The sequence below is a fragment of the Drosophila eugracilis genome, unplaced genomic scaffold (assembly GCF_018153835.1).
Source record: "Drosophila eugracilis isolate 14026-0451.02 unplaced genomic scaffold, ASM1815383v1 contig_2154, whole genome shotgun sequence".
Classification (NCBI taxonomy): Eukaryota; Metazoa; Arthropoda; class Insecta; order Diptera; family Drosophilidae; genus Drosophila; species Drosophila eugracilis.
The window spans coordinates 9,273,507-9,291,623 of NW_024573038.1; the positions used below are offsets into that span (position 1 = coordinate 9,273,507).

Sequence of the window (18,117 nt, forward strand, 5' to 3'; positions counted from 1 at the left end):
CGGTTTGTGGCATAATTAAATGTGGGCACAGCCGCAAGAAAAAGCACGCCAACTTATCGAAATAATAACATTTATTTTAAACCAATCCGGCCACGTCATTGCGATCACCGTTCCCCCGCTGGACTCCACGCCCAAGTCCAGTTTTTTTCTCTTTAAGTTCGATATCCAGTTCGATATTCGAGTTTCGAACTGCAGTTCCAGCTGCACTGTGGCACTTAAAATTTGCATTTCATTTGGTTTTTTGCTTGGGTTAAGGGGGAGGGGGTGTAGGAATGCAGCTGCAGCAATGTCTTGCCGCTATAATGATGACCTGACATTACTCATACGCCCCGCTAATCGAAAAAGTATCTCTTCTGTGAGAGTGCCATAAGTTTGCCAATTAGACGGCGGCAGATACCCCAAATGGCGATTGCAACTTGTTGGTGCCGGGAAAGTATGCACTTAAAAAATGTTTCAGTAACTTGAAACTATTGTAAGTCAGCATTTATATGGCTAAATGATAGGCTATAACTTAGCTTAAGACTTGTTTTTTATACCTTTATATAAACAAGAATTAAGATATAAGTCAACCAGTAAGAATTATATTTTGAAGTGTACCCCTTTGGTAACGCAAAACACCCAACTTGCAACTGGCGATTGTGGCATTCGTAATGAGTTCTGTGAGCCCAATCCCCCCTTTGTCGACATGCCAATTGTCGCCTGTCAGCGTCGCCTGTCGAGTGATAAGCCAAGTCGAGTGCTGAGTTTTTAGCCACCGGCGTTGGCCATCAGGCATATATATACACCATATACGAATGAGTATATACCAGAGAGATACCGATACCATTGGCCAGTTATCCGGTCTGCGGGGATTGCGAACTGCTGCGGCGGATTGCCGGCTGTCAGGCGATATCTTTGGTCCCTGGGTGTGGCATGCAACAGTCGACACGAGAAGTCAATTTGGCGGCCCCAACTGTTTCATTCCGTTTCGAATTCAAGCTTGAAGTTGTTTGAAGCTTTGTGGTTCCCACAAAAATACGCCCTTCGCGCTGACATAGAGACCTAAAAAATCATCATAAATGGATATGTTTCCACTTTCCACGCTCACTTTCCATTGACGGTAGCTGCCGCTGCTGCTGCGCCTCCGCCCAAACTCGATGCTTGCATTTTATGGAAATGCAACAATTAAGCAGAGCTTATGGAGGCAGCCAATCAACTGGGAACCAGCGAAGCCAAGAATTTTTGTGATTTGCATATCTAAGGCATTAACTGAATGACCGTTTGGTCTTTTGATGTCGCTTTGCATAGATTTCAGAGAACTCAACTATTTAGTTTCAGCTGCTCTTGTGTTGTTAGTTTTTACTCGATGGCAGCAAAGCATTGTTCAAACATTCATCTACCGTTAAGACAGACCAAGGGATATTATTCAAAGTGGTGGTATATGGAACTACAAATACTCTTTTAGGCTTTATAGGTATTTTTAAAGTATTATTTTAGTAATTTAGAAACATTTTACCATGGTCACATCTAAGATAAAAAAGGTTTGAATATAATTTAAAACACATTTATTCCATTAATTTTTTGTTTGATAGCAAAGTATATTTACTTATATTATTAATAGTATTTATTAAAATTATTTGTGAAATTATAATGCTTATATAACCCTTTTTCTTCATTTTACTTTCCTGTTATGGAAAGCCTTTCTTTCACAAACCTTTCCTCATCCATTGACCATGCTAATTAGCCCCATGTTGACTAGGGTACGAAGGGGAGACAATGTATTCAGTCTTTGCAGTTTGCTGAAAATTAATTAGACTCAATTTGTTGCTCAACCATCAAGACGGACAACAACAGCAACAGCAGCGGCAGCTGCATCTTGTTTTTTGCCGGACAAATTCTATGCTCATATTGTGTATGGCTTAGAGAAAAGATACGGGACAAAAAAAAAACAAAATGTTTGCGCTTACAATTCTCATGTAAATGCCAAAAGTTTCCACATTGTTAAAATGCGAGAAGGTAGTGGAGAGGGGAAAGGCAGAATGGTTTACTAAGTTAAACAGAGGCAAACGGTAAACATGTTGCTGTCAACATTTACATGCCAACATGTTGCCCGGCCACCATTTGGCGGCGATTAGAAAGCGCCGCCTCACTTTGTAAGGGGCTGGTCCAGCTGAGGATCATTGGGGCAAATTATTAACGGATACTTTAATGGAAAGATTGTGCTTTTCAGATAAGTATCTTCAAAATTGGACATCAATACTAGGATATTGATAGATTTAATATATCTTTTAGGTTTTAATTAACTATCAAAACTTCATATATCTGTAAAAATGGAATTCTTTCGTAACATTAAGGCCCTTAAAAGTAAACAGTTTTTTCTACCCTGTAAGTTTGCTTCACTTTTGGCGTCATTTATCAGAGCTGAAATGCAATCGGTGTGCAGGTGAAAAATAGACAGACAGTCAGACAACGACAAACTCGCGGACAACACAACTTGGCCACTTGTTATCCACTGCCATAGCCACTCGGAGCACTTCGAAACTGCAGCTCAAATAGCAGACTTATACAGATGTCAATTATTTTTGCCCGGAGCGGGAAGCTGACTGGCTCTTCTATTTCGATTTCGATTTAGTAGTTGAGCGCTAGCAATTTTGGATCGCCGTGGATTGGATTCGATTGGGGACGAAAATTGCTGGCCGAACTCGTTAGCTCGCCAAGTTGCCAGTTGCTAGCTAGTTGATAGTTGCAACAATCCATCCAGCTACGTGGCAAGTCATCCAATTGTTCGTTATTATTTGCGGACGGGAACACCGTAGATCTTTCTCCTTGTCCACACCAGTGGGGTTGCAAATTATAATTGAATGATTGCATGGCAGCCAAGCGATTTGCTCGTCATTTTCCTCAACGGGGGAAAAAAATAAGGATCAATTGATATTGATTGGGGCCCCTACTTAAAGGTAAAGGTGTCAAAACTATTGGCTCCTAATGGGGGAAATAAAATGGTAAAGCAATTTGGCCAGGCAAGTTCATTAAATTGGATCCAAAACTGAATGGCGAGCTAGCTGTTTGTTGTCAAACGTATCAACGGATTTCGACAAACGTATTTATTTAAAAGACAACTTGCAACAAATAAATAAGGCCAGCATATCCAGACTTTGACCAATGGAATGCTGCCCGTGTAGGAGAGACCACTTCGTTGTTGTCCTTCTCGTTTGACGTCCAGTAATGCGAATGGCTTGTTGAAATTCATTCATCAATGTAATCGATCAGACATGGACGACGGGCTTTGACATACCACGTAACATGCTCTTCGTATGTAAATGGAGCCTGGGAGAGAGATATATGCAACTCACAATGCAACATAAAATTTAATCAATTTATTGGAAACGAGCTATTGTCTTTGGTCTTTTGGTCGTCTTTTGCCTTTACAGCATGCCCCGACTTTTTGAGCCAACTCGACTCGACTTTTGAGGGGCTTATCCCCAGCTTTGCATCTACACTTTCTCCTCTCTCAGGTTGATATGCTATTTTCTTGGCACGAATGCTGGCAAAGGCCAAGATAAATCTACCAGATTCGTGTGGGGAATTGCGTTTCAGTTGGGCGGAACCACCGCACCCACATCCATCTAGTTGGCTGAGTTGTGGCTAAAGTTTGGCATTAGATTATGCATTTTCAATTTTCTGGATCTCAGCCAGAGGAGAAAATCTTGACAATAGTTTACATGAGTAGTTTCTTTTACACTATTTTACAAGTAATATAAATTGCATCTTATAAGGAGAATTCTACGGTCAAGTTTTGTCTTTCAATATTCGTTGTAGTATTAAAGTAATATAAAATAATTATTTCTCAAAAATGTATTTCAAAATATAAATAACACTAAATAACTGAATAAGTTTAGTTTATACTAAGATCTGGCATCTTTATTCAACGTGAGCCATTACAGCTAGGGTGTGCCCAGATGAGTGGTCAGAAAGAATACCAGCGCGGGAAAGGAGTAGTTTTCTTCGAGGAGCTTAAAGAGGAACAAGGATGGGAGAAGACGCTAAAGACGTAATAAATCAATTAAATTACTATTATTATTTTCATAAAATAAAATAATCAACCTACCGGGAAAACCAGTAAATTTCAATAAATTTAAATTGTATTAAGGCAAATGTAATGTTGATTGACTTATTACTTAAAAAAGTTGGCTTACAAATATAAATATTAATGTCAGTATATAAAACTACATAAGAATACTACAACACATAAGAATCTAAGAACTGAGCTTATATTATGGGTAGAAAAAGTAAGATCAAGCCTGTGCCGGAACCGATTCTCAGACTTCCCCTCATACCCGAAAGTGAAGTTGCGGACCGGGAAGCCAAGTACCTAATCCGTCTAAATGACTTTAACAATAGTGCGGATTTAGTAAAGCGTAAGCTGTGAAGTAACTCATTCAATATTAAGTAGTAAAAAATCCTATGCAGGTGCTCATAGAGACTTCTACGAACAGCAGGTTCACAGGGCAGGCCAGGAGCACTGGGAGCATCATTTGCGTTGTGATGGACTACCTCGTCCTTATCTGCCCGTCGAAGTGCGAACTTTTATATCGAAAATGCGTTTCTACGATGACGTTGAGTCCAAGAATTCAATAGACTGGACCTTGTCGATCGACGAGCGGTCGGTCTTGAATCAAAATATCTTCAGGGTGGACAAAACCCGACCAGCTATGAAGGTCAATAAGGATAATCCGGGCGTGCACTTTGATCGAAACGTTCAGATGTGTCTGGACACATTGAGACTTATGGACGTGATGTGGGACAATCAGGCTGAAGTGGTTCGAATGTCTGAAAAACGGCAAAAGGATGTCTTGGAAGTTGGTTATTAAAGTTAATAGCCTAACTGATCATTCAATATTTATCTTTTTGCAGGTTACTACCGAAGTAGAATTAGAAATCGATGATTTATTTGATCGTCTTACTTATAGAGTATTGAAAATGCAAAACTCGTATATGGAGTGAGCTTTGATTTAATATTTACGTTTTCTAAATACTTTCTTATCTTTCTTAGGTCTGAAGATGGCAGAGTTGCTGCGTGGAGCTACAAATGTAAGCCATGGAAAATTGATATGTGGGGTCTACTGAACGTTCCCATTATCTTTGATCAGTTGGAGTAAGTTGATGAGAGATCTTCCAACAGGATTTACTTTTATATACTCTTTAGATTGCCTGTTATGTTAGCTGAGCTTAAGGCTACAGGTGTTTCCGTTCAGATACCGAAAAGTGTTCTGCAAGATTGCATAACCCTACGTAGTTTACATACGGATTTCGACAACATCTCGCAAAATGCAAAAAGTTTCGAAACAGCAGTATCTGGATCGGTCAATTATCCCACCGCTGGAATAGTCGATATAGAGGATTCGGTGATTAACGAGTGGCAAATGCAGCTGGAACTCCAAGAGGAGACCTTGAATTTGATGTTGAACAGGCGAAGGGAGTATGAGGAAATGATGCAGATCATTGCTGAGAAAACGGAGGCGGCAGCCAAGGCGGCTAAGGCGGGTGATGAGAATGCAGTCAAAGTTGTAATACCAAAAGCTCCAAAAGAGCCACCATATGTTCCACCTAACATGTACCCCGATATCTATGCCGATTTTTTAAGAATGGAGGATAGCCAGTATTTAGGGTACTTCGATGAGGTATATCATCCCAGGCATTTAGATATCCAGCCATATGAGGTACGTAATTAATCATTTTGTTTACGATATGAATAACCCATTTTCCTCAGATTAATCTCAGGGAGTGCATCATGCTTGGCGGCATCTATGCTATAATGTTCATACGACGGCCTGACCAAACGCAGTTTCAAAAGTTTAACATTATTTTGCATGAGGATGGTCGGGTGCTTCATACCATGCCTGAAATAAAGGCCCAAACAGGGGACTTTCGCAAATCGAAGATACCCAGAATGACCAGGGAGACGTATCGTGGCACAAAGATCAAGTTAGAAGATGACGAACTACCATATTTCATTGTTACCCTTCAGTTGGCACCAGATCTTTGCAAGTGGAGTGAGCCTGAGGTTTGTCATTATATTTCGGAAACGGAGTTCGTTTCGATCGATTCTAAACGTGAATATGTTTGGAGACCAACGATGCAAAGTTCGATCATAAATAGGTCATCGGAAATGAGTATGAGCGTTTTGGATAGTTCCATCGTACGCGAAAGTCGACATTCATTAGAGTCAGCGAATATATTTCGACCCACTCTTCGGTCATTCCTCAGACAAAGTAAAATAGAATTCTCACAGGGAAACCAAATTGTTATGGAAAACTTTAAACTGCAGAAGAAATTAAACAACGTGGAGATTAGAGCCTTGGAAAGACATGGCATACCGCGTATTATCTCGTCATTTAGGTTTCCCGTAGATTTTTCCGATGCCAAGCGAGAGGGGGTCAAAACGGGAGCAAAGGGTTTGGTCAAGCGTCAAGAAATAGAAGAAGCTACTATTACACAGCCTAAGACCTTAGATTTTAATTTTGAAGCTCAGGTTAAACATCCGGAACGTGTATTTGTCTATTTACCACCCGTTAAACATGTCGGAAATCCCGAACCACTCGATGATTTGGAACCAGAACCTCTTGACAATACTACAGCGCTTGGACTTTTAAAAACCTTTGACGACATTAATATGAAATATCGTCAATTACCGATTGATTTCTTAAGTCAGCCAGACGAACCTGATAAGAAAAGATCACAAAGAAAGGAAGTAAGGGAAGAACCAGAAGAAATACAAGAAGTACAGACAGTAAAACGCAAGTCCGAAATGAAAAAAAGAAGTGGTAGCAAGCATGGACGAGTCAGTAGCGACTTAGGAGAGAACTTTGAGGAGCAATGGGAAGAGCGCGATGTGACCCATTGGACCACAAAGTACATTAAGAACCCTGAAGTTGACAGAGAGCGTAATATTGTTACCTTTAAAACAGATCGCTTGGGCCTTTTTGGATTGGCCTTCAAGCGATACGAGCATTTTCCCTTTCGTGAATGGTCCTTGCAGCCAAGTGAGGATAAGTATGTATGTTAATATTCAAAATTTTCAATTTTCTTAAAAAAATTTCATTTACAGTCCGGATGAGATCATTCTAAGCGTCGATACCTTCCATGTACGTATATTTTTCTATATTACAGCCAAAGGAGTGCGGGGCTATGTAACTGATCTGAGCAAGGGTTATGTAGCTAAGCCTGTGAAATATCTAGAGATTGTAGAGCCCATATCAGACTTTAGTCAAATGCGGCAGGTGAGTCTTTACAATAGGTTGACACAATATTTTAAGCCCTTTTACCTCCCACAGATATTCATTAAGAAGAACATCAATATCTTTGCCGAGAATGATGCTAGTTACTATATCGAAAATGGTTACTTCTCCATCAAGCACGTGGCTCTGGAGATGCACACCTACGACATCATGGCTTTGCATTGCAAACTAATGAAGTTCTATCGATCAAGTTGGAATCGATTGGCCTCGCGAAGGGACATTATTATGGGCATGAAGATTGCAAAAGATAATTCAGATTATAGCGAGGTTACAATGCGAATTACACCCGAGAAGACGAACTTTGTTAATATTACAGAAAACTGCTCGGATAAAGTGAATGTGATTGAGCTTACCTATACTGACACTTGGCGGAATATCAGTGTAAGTTTGTGTTTGTGCTCTGAACTTAACTAAGATAATGTGATTAAAATGCTAAAACATAGAACTTTACGGATCTGCACCAGGCCATAAACTCGATGGTCCTTAATGCCACAGAAATGCGGAATAAGGACTCCATTCTTCTTTCGTATGTCACGCGAATGCTAAAGGAAATAAGGCTACTAAGCTATTCATGAAATTTCTCTATACTTTGTAAATTCCTATATCCTTATATTGAAAAAACCCTTGAATTTTTTTCTAAAAAAATTAATATAAATATATATTGATTAAGTGAAAGAAGAATATCAAAGATCAATTCCGCGAAACAGTATTCTTTTATTCTGTTACTTTTTGAAATCAATTTTCTTTGCATATACAATCCTTGTTTCATATTTCAGACGAAAACATATACTCAGCCATAAAACAACATACAGAAACAGACATATATAAAAAAAAATATATAAAAACTCTTTAGGAGGATATTAACACTGGGATTTTGGCAAAATGGTTAAGGAGGTCAAAACGGATGCATCACATACCGAGGCAAGCGGTTTGATAAGCGAGGCCGAAATGATGGAGCGACAAAAAGCATACTTAACTCGACTGCATGATGTTTCTGCCGCCTGTCAGATTTTCAAAAGTGATTATCATCAAAAAATATATATCAATAAAAAATAAAAATCTCTATTTTTTAGAGGCACTCGCTCAGTTCCGAGATCTACAGGAAGATCAGACGTTTCAGGACCGATGGAATCAGTATCTTCGTTGTGATGGCTTGCCCAAGGTTCGATCACCAGTCGAGATACGAACCTTCTTGGCCAAGATTCATCATTTCGAACAAATCGAAAACGATAACTCTATTAACTGGACTTTGGGAGTAGATGAGCGTAGTATCTTGTCACAAAATATTTTCCAACAGGATCTAACGCGAAAGACTTTGGAAAAGTCGAGTACCGATAATCCTGGTTCATGTTTTGAGAAGAACATAAAAGACTGTCTGGAGGTCTTGCGTTTGGTGGATATTTTAATGGACAACGAGGTGGAAATGGAGCGCTTAGAAAAGAAAGTACAGATAGATCTCATGGAGGTTTGTGCTACTGACAAAAAGATTGCTTAATACAAAGAGTTGTCTACAGGTTTATGAAGAAGTCCAGCGTGAGATCGAAAGCCTCTATGATCGGCTCACTTATCGGTTACTGCGCCTGCAAAACGTCTATATGCGGTAGGTCGTTAAATTCGAATATCTCCTGTATAAGTTAACAATAATTATTTAAGATCATATGATGGGATAGTGGGTAGGTGGAGCTACTCATGTGATCCGTGGCGCATGGATCTGTGGGGTCTTTACAACGTTCCAATAATCTTCAAGCAATTGGAGTAAGTTTTTCAGGAATCTTTCTTGAACGAATTTTAGTTTCCACAAATCTTTTTTACAGGGTTCCCGTCATGTTGGCCGATTTTGAGGCCACTGGTGTTGAGGTTCAGTTACCAATGAGTGCCCTTTGGGATTGCGTTACCCTTCGATGTGTCCACACCAGTTTTGATCATCGTTCAGAGCACGCTAAGAGCTATGAGGTACAGGTTGTCGACTCTTCCTTTATTCCCAATTCTGGAATAACCGATATGGAGGAGTCAGTGGTTGGAGAATGGTTAATGCAACATGACATACAGGAGGAGGTTTTAGATAAAATGAATCAAAGGCGATTTGATTACGAGGAGACAATGAGAATCATTGCCGAGCGGACCGAACAGGCTGCCAAGGAGGCCAAGTTTAACAAATCTGGCGAGAAGAGTGCTAAGATTATCATTCCTAAGACCCCCAAGGTGGTACCCTTCGTACCGCCAGGAATGTATCCCGAAATATCTAAAGAATTTCTAGCTCGCGAGGATGATCAATACCATAGGTTTCTGGACACCTTTTATAATCCAAGTCTTCTTAACCTGTCGGCCGAGGAGGTAAGCAATCCTCTATTATGGTATTATTAATAAATGACTTACTAAAAGTATCTACCTAAACTAGATAAATCTCAGGGAGTGTATTATTATTGGCGGAACGTATAATATATCATTTGTGCGACGACCGGATCAAACGCAATATCAGAAGTTCAATATAATCTTGCACGAAGATGGACGTGTTCTGTATGTCGTACCTGATGTAGTGGCTGACGCTGATGACATACAAGTATCCCGCGTTACTGAGTTCACTAGAATGACCTTAGGTGCCACCCAGATGAAGTTGGAAGAAAACGAGCTTCCTTTCTTTGTGGTAACCGTGAAATTGTCACCAGATCTCTGTAGATGGGGTCAGCCCGAGGTTTGTCAGTATTTGAAAGAGGTGGAGTCACCACCACACACACCGGAGAGGAATACTTTGGTAACGCTTAATTTAGTTGATAACCATCGAATAACATCTCAACTAATCCAAAGAGATGATTTAAATTCGCGATCAATGAGCACCAATCTATTCCAACCAAATCTGAAATCTATCATAAAGCAAAGTGTTATCCTTGCACTGGAAAAAAGGGAAAAAGGAAAATCTATCAAAGATTTTTCGCTAAATAAGCCTTTAAATAAGATAGAAATGTTAAAGTTAGAGAAAGTGTGCATACCACGTATAATTTCGTCATTTAAGCTACCATCGGAATTTACTGAAGACTTTCTAACAGCAGAAAGCTTAAAGGCAAGGCCAAATCGTTTAGTGAAAAGACCTGAAACCGAATTGACCGTGGATGTGGAACTTAAACCGGAAAACTTATCCTATGAATCACAGGAAAGACCAGAAAGGATGTTTCCTGTTTTTGAACATGTAGTTCCTGTGGATTTCATTCCTGCCGACGATACGCTAACCTTTAATTCTGCTGATTTAACAACAGCATATGGATTGTACACCACATTAGAGAATATTAAAAGGAAGTACGTAAAGAGACCTCTGCAATTGGTAGGTCAAACCGAACCCGTGACCAAGAAGGATAAGTCGGAAAAGGTAGATACAAAAGTTATAGAAACCAGAGCAAGTACTAGGGCATCGAATGTAATTGATAAAAATCTAAGCAATGCAGAACTTGTTTCCCTAAAGAGTACATCAGATGTTAAGCTTACAAATTTTGGATCGAATGTTAAACTTAAAAAAATTAGTATAGTAAATAAAACTACAGAAAATGCGCCGCCGAGACGAAGTGGTTCTGTAATGAGGCGGCGATCGTCGAGAAAATCTGCCAAGTTAGAAGAACTGAAGTTGGCTCCTAAAAAAGAAAAGGCACCACCTGTTGTACTAGAACATTGGACTAAAGAACATATTATAGAATCGAAGATTGACACGGAGACTAGTACACTAACTTTTCGGACAGATCGTTTGGGCATTTTCGGTTTGGCTTTCAAACGATACGAGCACTTTCCTTTCCATGATTGGAGTTTGCAGCCAAATGATGAGAAGTAAGTTGTTAGCTTTTTATCCCTGAAGATTCACTGTAAATCTTATTCTTATACTTGCAGTCCAGATGAGGTAATTTTCTCATTGGATACCTTCCATGTGCGAATGGTTTTCTACATCACAGCTCAGGGAGTGCGTGGTTATGTCACTGATCTTAGTACGGGATATGTGGCCAAGCCAGTAAAGTATCTGGAGATTGAGGAACCTATTTCCGACTTCCGTGAATTTCGAAAGGTAAGCTTATTAAGAGTCTTTAACCCATTTATTGTTTGAACTCTTTTGCAGTTACTTGTGGCAAGGAATTTGAATATTTTTGCTGAGAACGATGCTCAATATTACATCACAAACGGTTATTTCTCCATCAAACATGCGGCCACTGAGATGCACGCTTACAATACCATGGCTCTGCAGTGTAAGCTGATGAAATTCTACCGATCCAGCTGGAATCGACTGGCCTTACGTAGGGATGTCATCTTGGATATGAAGATTGCAAAGGATAATACGGATTACTCCGAGGTCACAATGCGTATTACACCTGAGAAGACCACTTTTGTCAAAATCTCCGAGCTGTGTTCGGATGATATAAATGTTGTTAAACTTCGCTATGAGGAAACTTGGCGGAATGTCAATGTGAGTAACTTTTATCTTTCACCTTAAGTTTGCTTATAACTTTGCCTATGAATCATAGAACTATAATGACTTTGGTCAGGCCATTTATTCATTAAATCCCCATACCCTAGAGGGTGCTAATAAAGACGCAATGCTATTCGTCTCCATTAAGAGGCTTCTAAATTGTATTCGTCCTTTAAGTTACTCCTAGGATTCTCGAAAATTCTGTGTAAATTTTACTATAATTCATATATTCGATCAAAAGTGATTTTTACAAAATGACGTTGATGTCAATTAAAAACTGACACAAGGACACAAACACACACAAAACACACAAATAAATAATAAAAAAAAAAAAACAAAAAAAAAATGGTAAAAAGGAAAAGCAAGGAGCTAGGAGCTCACAAAAACAACGTAGAACTTCTTACGGAGGATGAGTGGATGCAACGCAAAAATGTATATATGCAGCGTTTGACGGACCTTCGGACAAGTGCAGCCTTCATTGAAGGTAAATTATAGAAAATGTATATCTTTGTTAAAATTTCTAAAATTGTGTTTCCTTAGATGCCACCCACGAGTACAAGGAACTTCGGAAACAGCAGATGGACGGTGAAAAGTGGAACACTTACTTAGCTTGTGACGGTCTGCCAGATCCTAGTCGTCCCGACGATATTCGAAAATTTGTCCATCAGCTGAACTTTTTGGAAAAAGAATCCTGCGCTAAAGATATAAGCTGGGCTCTTCCCGTCGACGAGCGAAGTATATTGTCTCACGCTCCTGACCGTAAGGATATGACTAGGAGAAACTTGGAAAAAACTAGACCTAACATGGTCAAGCTCTACGATGATACGGTGCAACGTATTCTAGAAACAATTAGCCGTGTAGAAAGAGTCCTTCGCAACGATGATGAGCTACTGGACCTGCCAACTACTCAAGCACTGGATCTTGCTGAGGTAAGAAGTTTCTGTAAATGAGATTAGGTTACTTTACTTTTTTTTAGATACCCGCGGAACTTCATGGGACACTAGATAAGTTTTTTGACAAGCTAACTTATCGCGTAATTTGCTCTCCCGAAGCATATATGATGTAAGGCTATCATTAAACATATTTATATAAATTGATTTTGTTTATTTCTTAGAAATAAAGGTAGTTTACTATCGAATTACTGCTACAACTGCAGCAACTTTGACCTACAGATATGGGGACTGCAGGATGTCCCGATTCGTTTTAACTATATGAAGTAAGAGATTAACTTTATTTTGATTAACTGATATATTTTGAATCTTTCCTTCTAGGCTTCCGCTTATGTGTTCTGATCTGAACTGTGTTGGAGTGACTCTTCAACTACCGCTAAGCGTGCTCTGTGATAATCTGACCCTGCGCTGTGTCCACACTTTCTTTGATCCTTTCTCCCAGCTGGCCAAAAGCTCTGAGCTGGACATCACAGGGTCTATGACCCCAAACTGTGGCCTCGTCGACATCGGAGACAGTGTAATGACCGAATGGATGACCCAGATGGATATACAGGAGGATCTTATGAATCAAATGAGCCTGGAAATGCAGAAATACGAAGAGGGCATTGTGTAAGTATAGTTTTTTTGGATTAAGATTGCGATCATCTATTAATAATATCTGGTGTCTTTTAAGAGCGTATGTAGAAGCAGAGGCAAAACGAAAAAAGGATCCGGAAAAGTCAAAAAAGAAGTCCACTCTAAAGCCACCAAAAATGCCACAAGAACTTCCTATTGGCATGTTTCCCGATCCCTACAAGATATTTTTAGAGCACGAAAAACGAGATTGTACCGACTTCTTTAAACGGAATTTCCATCCAGACCAGCTAAACCTGCTGCCTTTTGAGGTAACTATGTGATTTGGTTATATAAATATGTTAATTATACATAAACTTATAGGTTAACAATCGTAAATTCATCATCATGGGTGGCGTCATCTCTTTGGTCTTTGTGCGAAAGGCCAAGCATACCGCCTTTGAGAAATTCAATATAACGTTGCATGAGGATGGTCGAGTTTTGCGTAAGGAGCTAGATGTTTTGGATGAATCTCATAAGGAATTTTTGTCCACTAAATTTAGCACCTTGCCAAGTCCTAGTCATCCCATTGATCTTAATACGGAAGATGCCTCTGAGTTTAAGCTGCACTTGGAACCAGATGAGCTACCCTTTTACTTTCTTACCTTCAAGATGCCGAACCATTTGTGCGTATGGGGAGAACCCATGGCCTGTCAATTTGTTCAGCATGTAATCGAAAGTCAGCAGGTTGTTGAGAATATATTGGAAAAATTGGATAAGAAGAAAAAGCCGATGCGAAAGAATTTCCGTAAATCAGCAAGCATTTTGCCAAAAGTATCGACACCCGCAAAGGCTGCGAATGTGCCAGATGAAAATGTAGAGGAAATGCCTAAAACAAGATACCATCAGCCGGCACTACAAAGTTCACTCAACATTTATCGACCTTCAGCTTTGGCCATTATGCGACAAAGTCTTTTGGAACCAGGTCAGGGTTATCAAAATCCAATTAAGAACGTTGACCTGAAAGGTGTGCCACTGACAAAGACGAACCTCGAACTACTTCGGAAGCACTGTTTACCTCGTATCATATCCTCATTTAAATTTCCAAGGGAGTTCGTTAATGATGAGTTAGAAGAGCAGGCCATCAAGAAGCCAGCGGCTTCAGCCCAGCTTTATAGAAGGCGAGGCAACGATTCTGCTCTGTCGGAACAAATCAAGGATCATGTCTTTAGCTATGAGGAGCAGTCTCTTCCCGAGCGATTTTATCCTGTGTTCCCAACCATGGAACCCCTTCAACTTGGCCTTGAACGTAGTACCAAAGAGGATACTTCTATGTATGGACTTTTTAGGACATTGGATGATATTAAGGATAAATACGAGGATGCTCACAAAAAAATTGATGACCAGACTGTTCACACTGTCAGAATGAGTAGACGTTTTCATCCGGAGCCTAGTACGCCGAGTAGAACTATCCGCCAGGGTTCATTCTCACGACGGTCAACTAGACAATTCGGATTGGATGTTGGCGGTATAAGTGAAATGCGACTGGCGGAAATTGAGTACGATCCCAGCATAACAAGTGATTCTGAGCCCCAACGAAAGATAAGGAAAAATGATAATTTGCAATTGGGAACCCCTCGGAGTTCCGAACCCAGAAAGGTCTTCCTCTGGTCCACTGAATTTATCCTGGAGTCAGAGTACGATAAGGAGAGTAAAGTACTTACTGTTAAAACGAATAGATTGGGAAACTTTGGTTTCGCCTACCTGAGATACACGCATTTTCCATTTCGTCACTGGGAACTGGAGAAGAACGAGGAAAAGTAAGATTTTAATTTTAAATTTTTGAAAATAAGATATTAATAGATATTAACTTTTTAGTCCGGATGAGCTCGTCTTAACCCTGGACACCCACCATGTTCGTGTTGTCTTCTTTATCAGCAAAGATGGGTTCCGATGTTATGCGATTGATATACCCAAGGAGTATATTGCCAGGCCGTATAGATATATAGATATAGAGAAACCTATTGCAGATTTCGTCGAGCTTCGCAAGGTTTTTTAGTGATTGATGTTATTTTTTTTATTAATTTCTTAATAATACTTCTTAACAGCGTCTTCAGGATCGTAATCTGAATGTTTTTGCGGAACAGGATGCTTGTTTCTACATCGATCAGGGATATTTCTCGCAAAAGCACTTGGCGGCTGAGTATCATATCTATGATGTGATGACGGTGCACGCCAAGTTGATAAAGTTTTCCCACAACCAGTGGAATCGCCTGGCCGCGGAACGTGATATAGTGTTATGCCTGCGGAATATCAAGGATGTGCATGAAGCATCGGAGGTTACGGTGCGTGTAACACCAGAAAGCTCTACTTTCGTAGAGATTTCGGAGTACTGTACTGATGATCTCAAGACAATAAAACTGAATTATAAGAAGACCTGGCGAAATATTGGGGTAATGATTCCTAAATATTTAAAAAATATACAATAATACTATTACCTTTTAGACCTATTCGGATCTGCATCAACTGATCAACTCCATGTACCCACATGCCACGGATATGCGTAATCGTGATGCCAACCAGATGTACTATCTTCGTCAGCTCCTTCAGGAGATCCGACCTCTGAGCTTTTCCTAGAGCTGGAGATGCTGCTTAATTGAAAACTACCAAACAAACACAAACCACAGCGTACACTTTCAAATTAACAGCAATTAAACTCAATTGCCGTTTAACAAAGTCTTTAGAAAATTCCATTGGTTTAGCTTAAGTGGCTTCTCCACGCTTCAATAGTGGTGTGGGTTAGAAGTTTTCTTCGTTTTTTGCTCTCCATCCCTCGAATACAATGCAACCCCTGCTAGCTTGGTGGATACTGGTTGCTACTCTATTCACGATGGATGCCTTTGCCAACGGTTTTAACCAATCCATCGATTTGGAAAAGTTGGCCAAAGTGGTATTACCTCCTAGATTTCAAACTCGCGTTGTCGGCGGTGATGTGACCACAAATAGGAAACTGGGAGGTTATCTAATCGCACTGCGCTACAAAAACGAATTCATTTGTGGTGGCACTTTGCTCCATGACCTCATCGTCCTGACAGCAGCCCATTGTTTTCTAGGTCGGCTGACCGTTGGCGATTGGTTGGCAGTCGGCGATACCTCGAAGCTCACTGACCGAGGTATCCAACGTAAAGTCAAGGATATCATCCAGTCTGTCGAGTTTCGTGAAAACGACATGAACATGGATGTAGCCATATTGCGACTAAAAAGTCCCATGAAGGGCAGACATATTGGAAAGCTATCGCTGTGCACTAGCACTGTTAGTCCAGGAGTTGAGCTTGTGGTATCCGGCTGGGGCTATACCGATGCCAAGTCCAGTGGCACACAGAAACTATTGCGTTCGGTTACAGTTCCGGTGATTGATAAGAGAATATGTCGGGCATCCTATTCGCCAACGGGTGAGTTGAAATCTTCTTTTAAAATTATTAAGATTAACTAATTTTTTGTCCAGTTAACTTGACAGACAGTATGTTTTGCGCCGGAGTCCTAGGAAAGAAAGATGCATGCACCTTTGACTCTGGTGGTCCGTTGGTTCACAAAAAGGAAGTCTGTGGTATTGTGTCCTTTGGCATCGGATGTGCCAGCAAGCGTTATTACGGCGTCTACACTGATGTCATTTATGTAAAGCCCTTTATCGAGCAGAGCATGAAAATATTGCTAGGAGGCAGATAAATAAAATATTACGATTATTATTATAATTTGGTTATACCATGAATTTGATTTGGTTTCGGACTATTAACTTTCGCCACACTTATAGGCTTCCCTAGTAGCTGATCTTTTTGGGCCAAGTCATTTGATTTTCCGACTGCGATGAAAAGGGTTCTCGTCTGCTGTGTGCTCGTCGCTGGACTAAATTTGATCTATGTTCATGGCAATGAACAGGAACATATCGCTGCCCAAAACCAGGACCACAATGAAACAATCGATCTCGATAAAGTGGCTCAAATAGTTCTACCTCCGTCGCATGAGACTCGCGTTATTGGCGGACATGTAACCACAAATGAAAAGCTTGGAGGATACTTAATGGCATTATTCTATGAAAATGATTTTGTCTGCGGTGGAACTCTACTACACGAACTAATAGTTCTAACGGCGGCTCACTGCTTTCTGGGCCGGATGAGGAGTAAAGATTGGATTGTCGTTGGATCGATGTCGCGACTTGATCAAACCGGAATACGTCGTCCTATTAAAGAATTTATCCTAGCTGATAAGTTTCGGGAGACTGACATGAATATGGATGTTGCATTGATGTTGCTGAAAACTCCAATGACGGGAAAGAATATAGGAAAACTAAAGCTGTGTACGAAAGATCTCAAGGCAGGCGTTAAGCTGAATGTTGCCGGTTGGGGAATGACCGTGGTCAAAGGTCGTGGGCCAAAGACTTTACTACGTACGGTCACAGTGCCAATTATTAACAAGAAAAAATGCCGTGCTGCCTATCAGCCAACGGGTATGTAATAATATAATATCATAATATTCAATAATTTAACATATTTACTTTATATCCTATAGCTAACATAACAGATAGTATGATATGTGCTGCAGTTCTGGGAAAGAAAGATGCATGCACCTTTGACTCAGGTGGCCCAATGGTGTACAAGAAGAAGCAGATTTGTGGCATTGTGTCTTTTGGCATTGGATGTGCCAGTAAACGTTATCCTGGCGTCTATACGGATGTCTTTTACATGAAGCCTTTTATTGAGCAGACTATGAAAGTATTGCTGGCGAAGTCTTAATAAAGAAGTTTTTCTTCTTCCCCGTTAAATTGCTTTTCCTCACTTACCTTACTATTTTAACAGATTTCTTGGCATGGCTAATTTGGAATTTAACGCCTTATTAATAT

The 18,117-nt window shown here is 40.1% G+C and overlaps 5 protein-coding genes across 9 annotated transcripts; all 5 read left to right on the forward strand.

Moving 5' to 3' along the window:
- The first annotated feature begins 4,255 nt into the window (after positions 1-4,255).
- Positions 4,256-7,858, forward strand: LOC108113926. Its single transcript, XM_017224633.2, has 9 exons — positions 4,256-4,397; positions 4,450-4,838; positions 4,894-4,979; positions 5,033-5,134; positions 5,186-5,699; positions 5,750-7,032; positions 7,088-7,259; positions 7,314-7,658; positions 7,721-7,858. The coding sequence occupies exons 1-9, from the start codon at positions 4,256-4,258 to the stop codon at positions 7,850-7,852; spliced, it is 3,165 nt and encodes a 1,054-aa protein (XP_017080122.1). The 3' UTR covers positions 7,853-7,858.
- A 23-nt stretch (positions 7,859-7,881) lies between these two features.
- LOC108114649 lies at positions 7,882-11,908 on the forward strand. The gene is made up of 9 exons (XM_041818273.1): positions 7,882-8,295; positions 8,351-8,742; positions 8,792-8,877; positions 8,931-9,032; positions 9,092-9,611; positions 9,676-11,087; positions 11,148-11,319; positions 11,371-11,715; positions 11,774-11,908. The coding sequence occupies exons 1-9, from the start codon at positions 8,160-8,162 to the stop codon at positions 11,903-11,905; spliced, it is 3,297 nt and encodes a 1,098-aa protein (XP_041674207.1). The 5' UTR covers positions 7,882-8,159; the 3' UTR covers positions 11,906-11,908.
- A 4-nt stretch (positions 11,909-11,912) lies between these two features.
- Positions 11,913-15,950, forward strand: LOC108114647. 5 transcript variants are annotated; one of them, XM_017225718.2, is made up of 10 exons: positions 12,064-12,202; positions 12,259-12,647; positions 12,695-12,780; positions 12,833-12,934; positions 12,990-13,277; positions 13,342-13,552; positions 13,605-15,040; positions 15,099-15,270; positions 15,329-15,673; positions 15,726-15,950. In XM_017225718.2, exons 1-10 carry the CDS (start codon positions 12,064-12,066, stop codon positions 15,855-15,857), a joined length of 3,300 nt encoding a protein of 1,099 aa, XP_017081207.2. In that variant the 3' UTR covers positions 15,858-15,950. The 5 variants fall into 5 exon arrangements, with proteins under 5 accessions (XP_041674205.1, XP_041674206.1, XP_017081207.2 ...); XM_017225719.2 differs by having other exon boundaries at positions 12,845-12,934; XM_017225720.2 differs by lacking the exon at positions 12,064-12,202 and having other exon boundaries at positions 12,629-12,647; positions 12,723-12,780.
- Positions 15,951-16,062: 112 nt separating this feature from the next.
- Positions 16,063-16,957, forward strand: LOC108114076 (seminase-like). Its single transcript, XM_017224831.1, has 2 exons — positions 16,063-16,672; positions 16,726-16,957. The coding sequence occupies exons 1-2, from the start codon at positions 16,063-16,065 to the stop codon at positions 16,944-16,946; spliced, it is 831 nt and encodes a 276-aa protein (XP_017080320.1). The 3' UTR covers positions 16,947-16,957.
- A 127-nt stretch (positions 16,958-17,084) lies between these two features.
- LOC108113927 (seminase-like) lies at positions 17,085-18,022 on the forward strand. The gene is made up of 2 exons (XM_017224634.1): positions 17,085-17,724; positions 17,787-18,022. The coding sequence occupies exons 1-2, from the start codon at positions 17,085-17,087 to the stop codon at positions 18,008-18,010; spliced, it is 864 nt and encodes a 287-aa protein (XP_017080123.1). The 3' UTR covers positions 18,011-18,022.
- Positions 18,023-18,117: the final 95 nt, after the last annotated feature.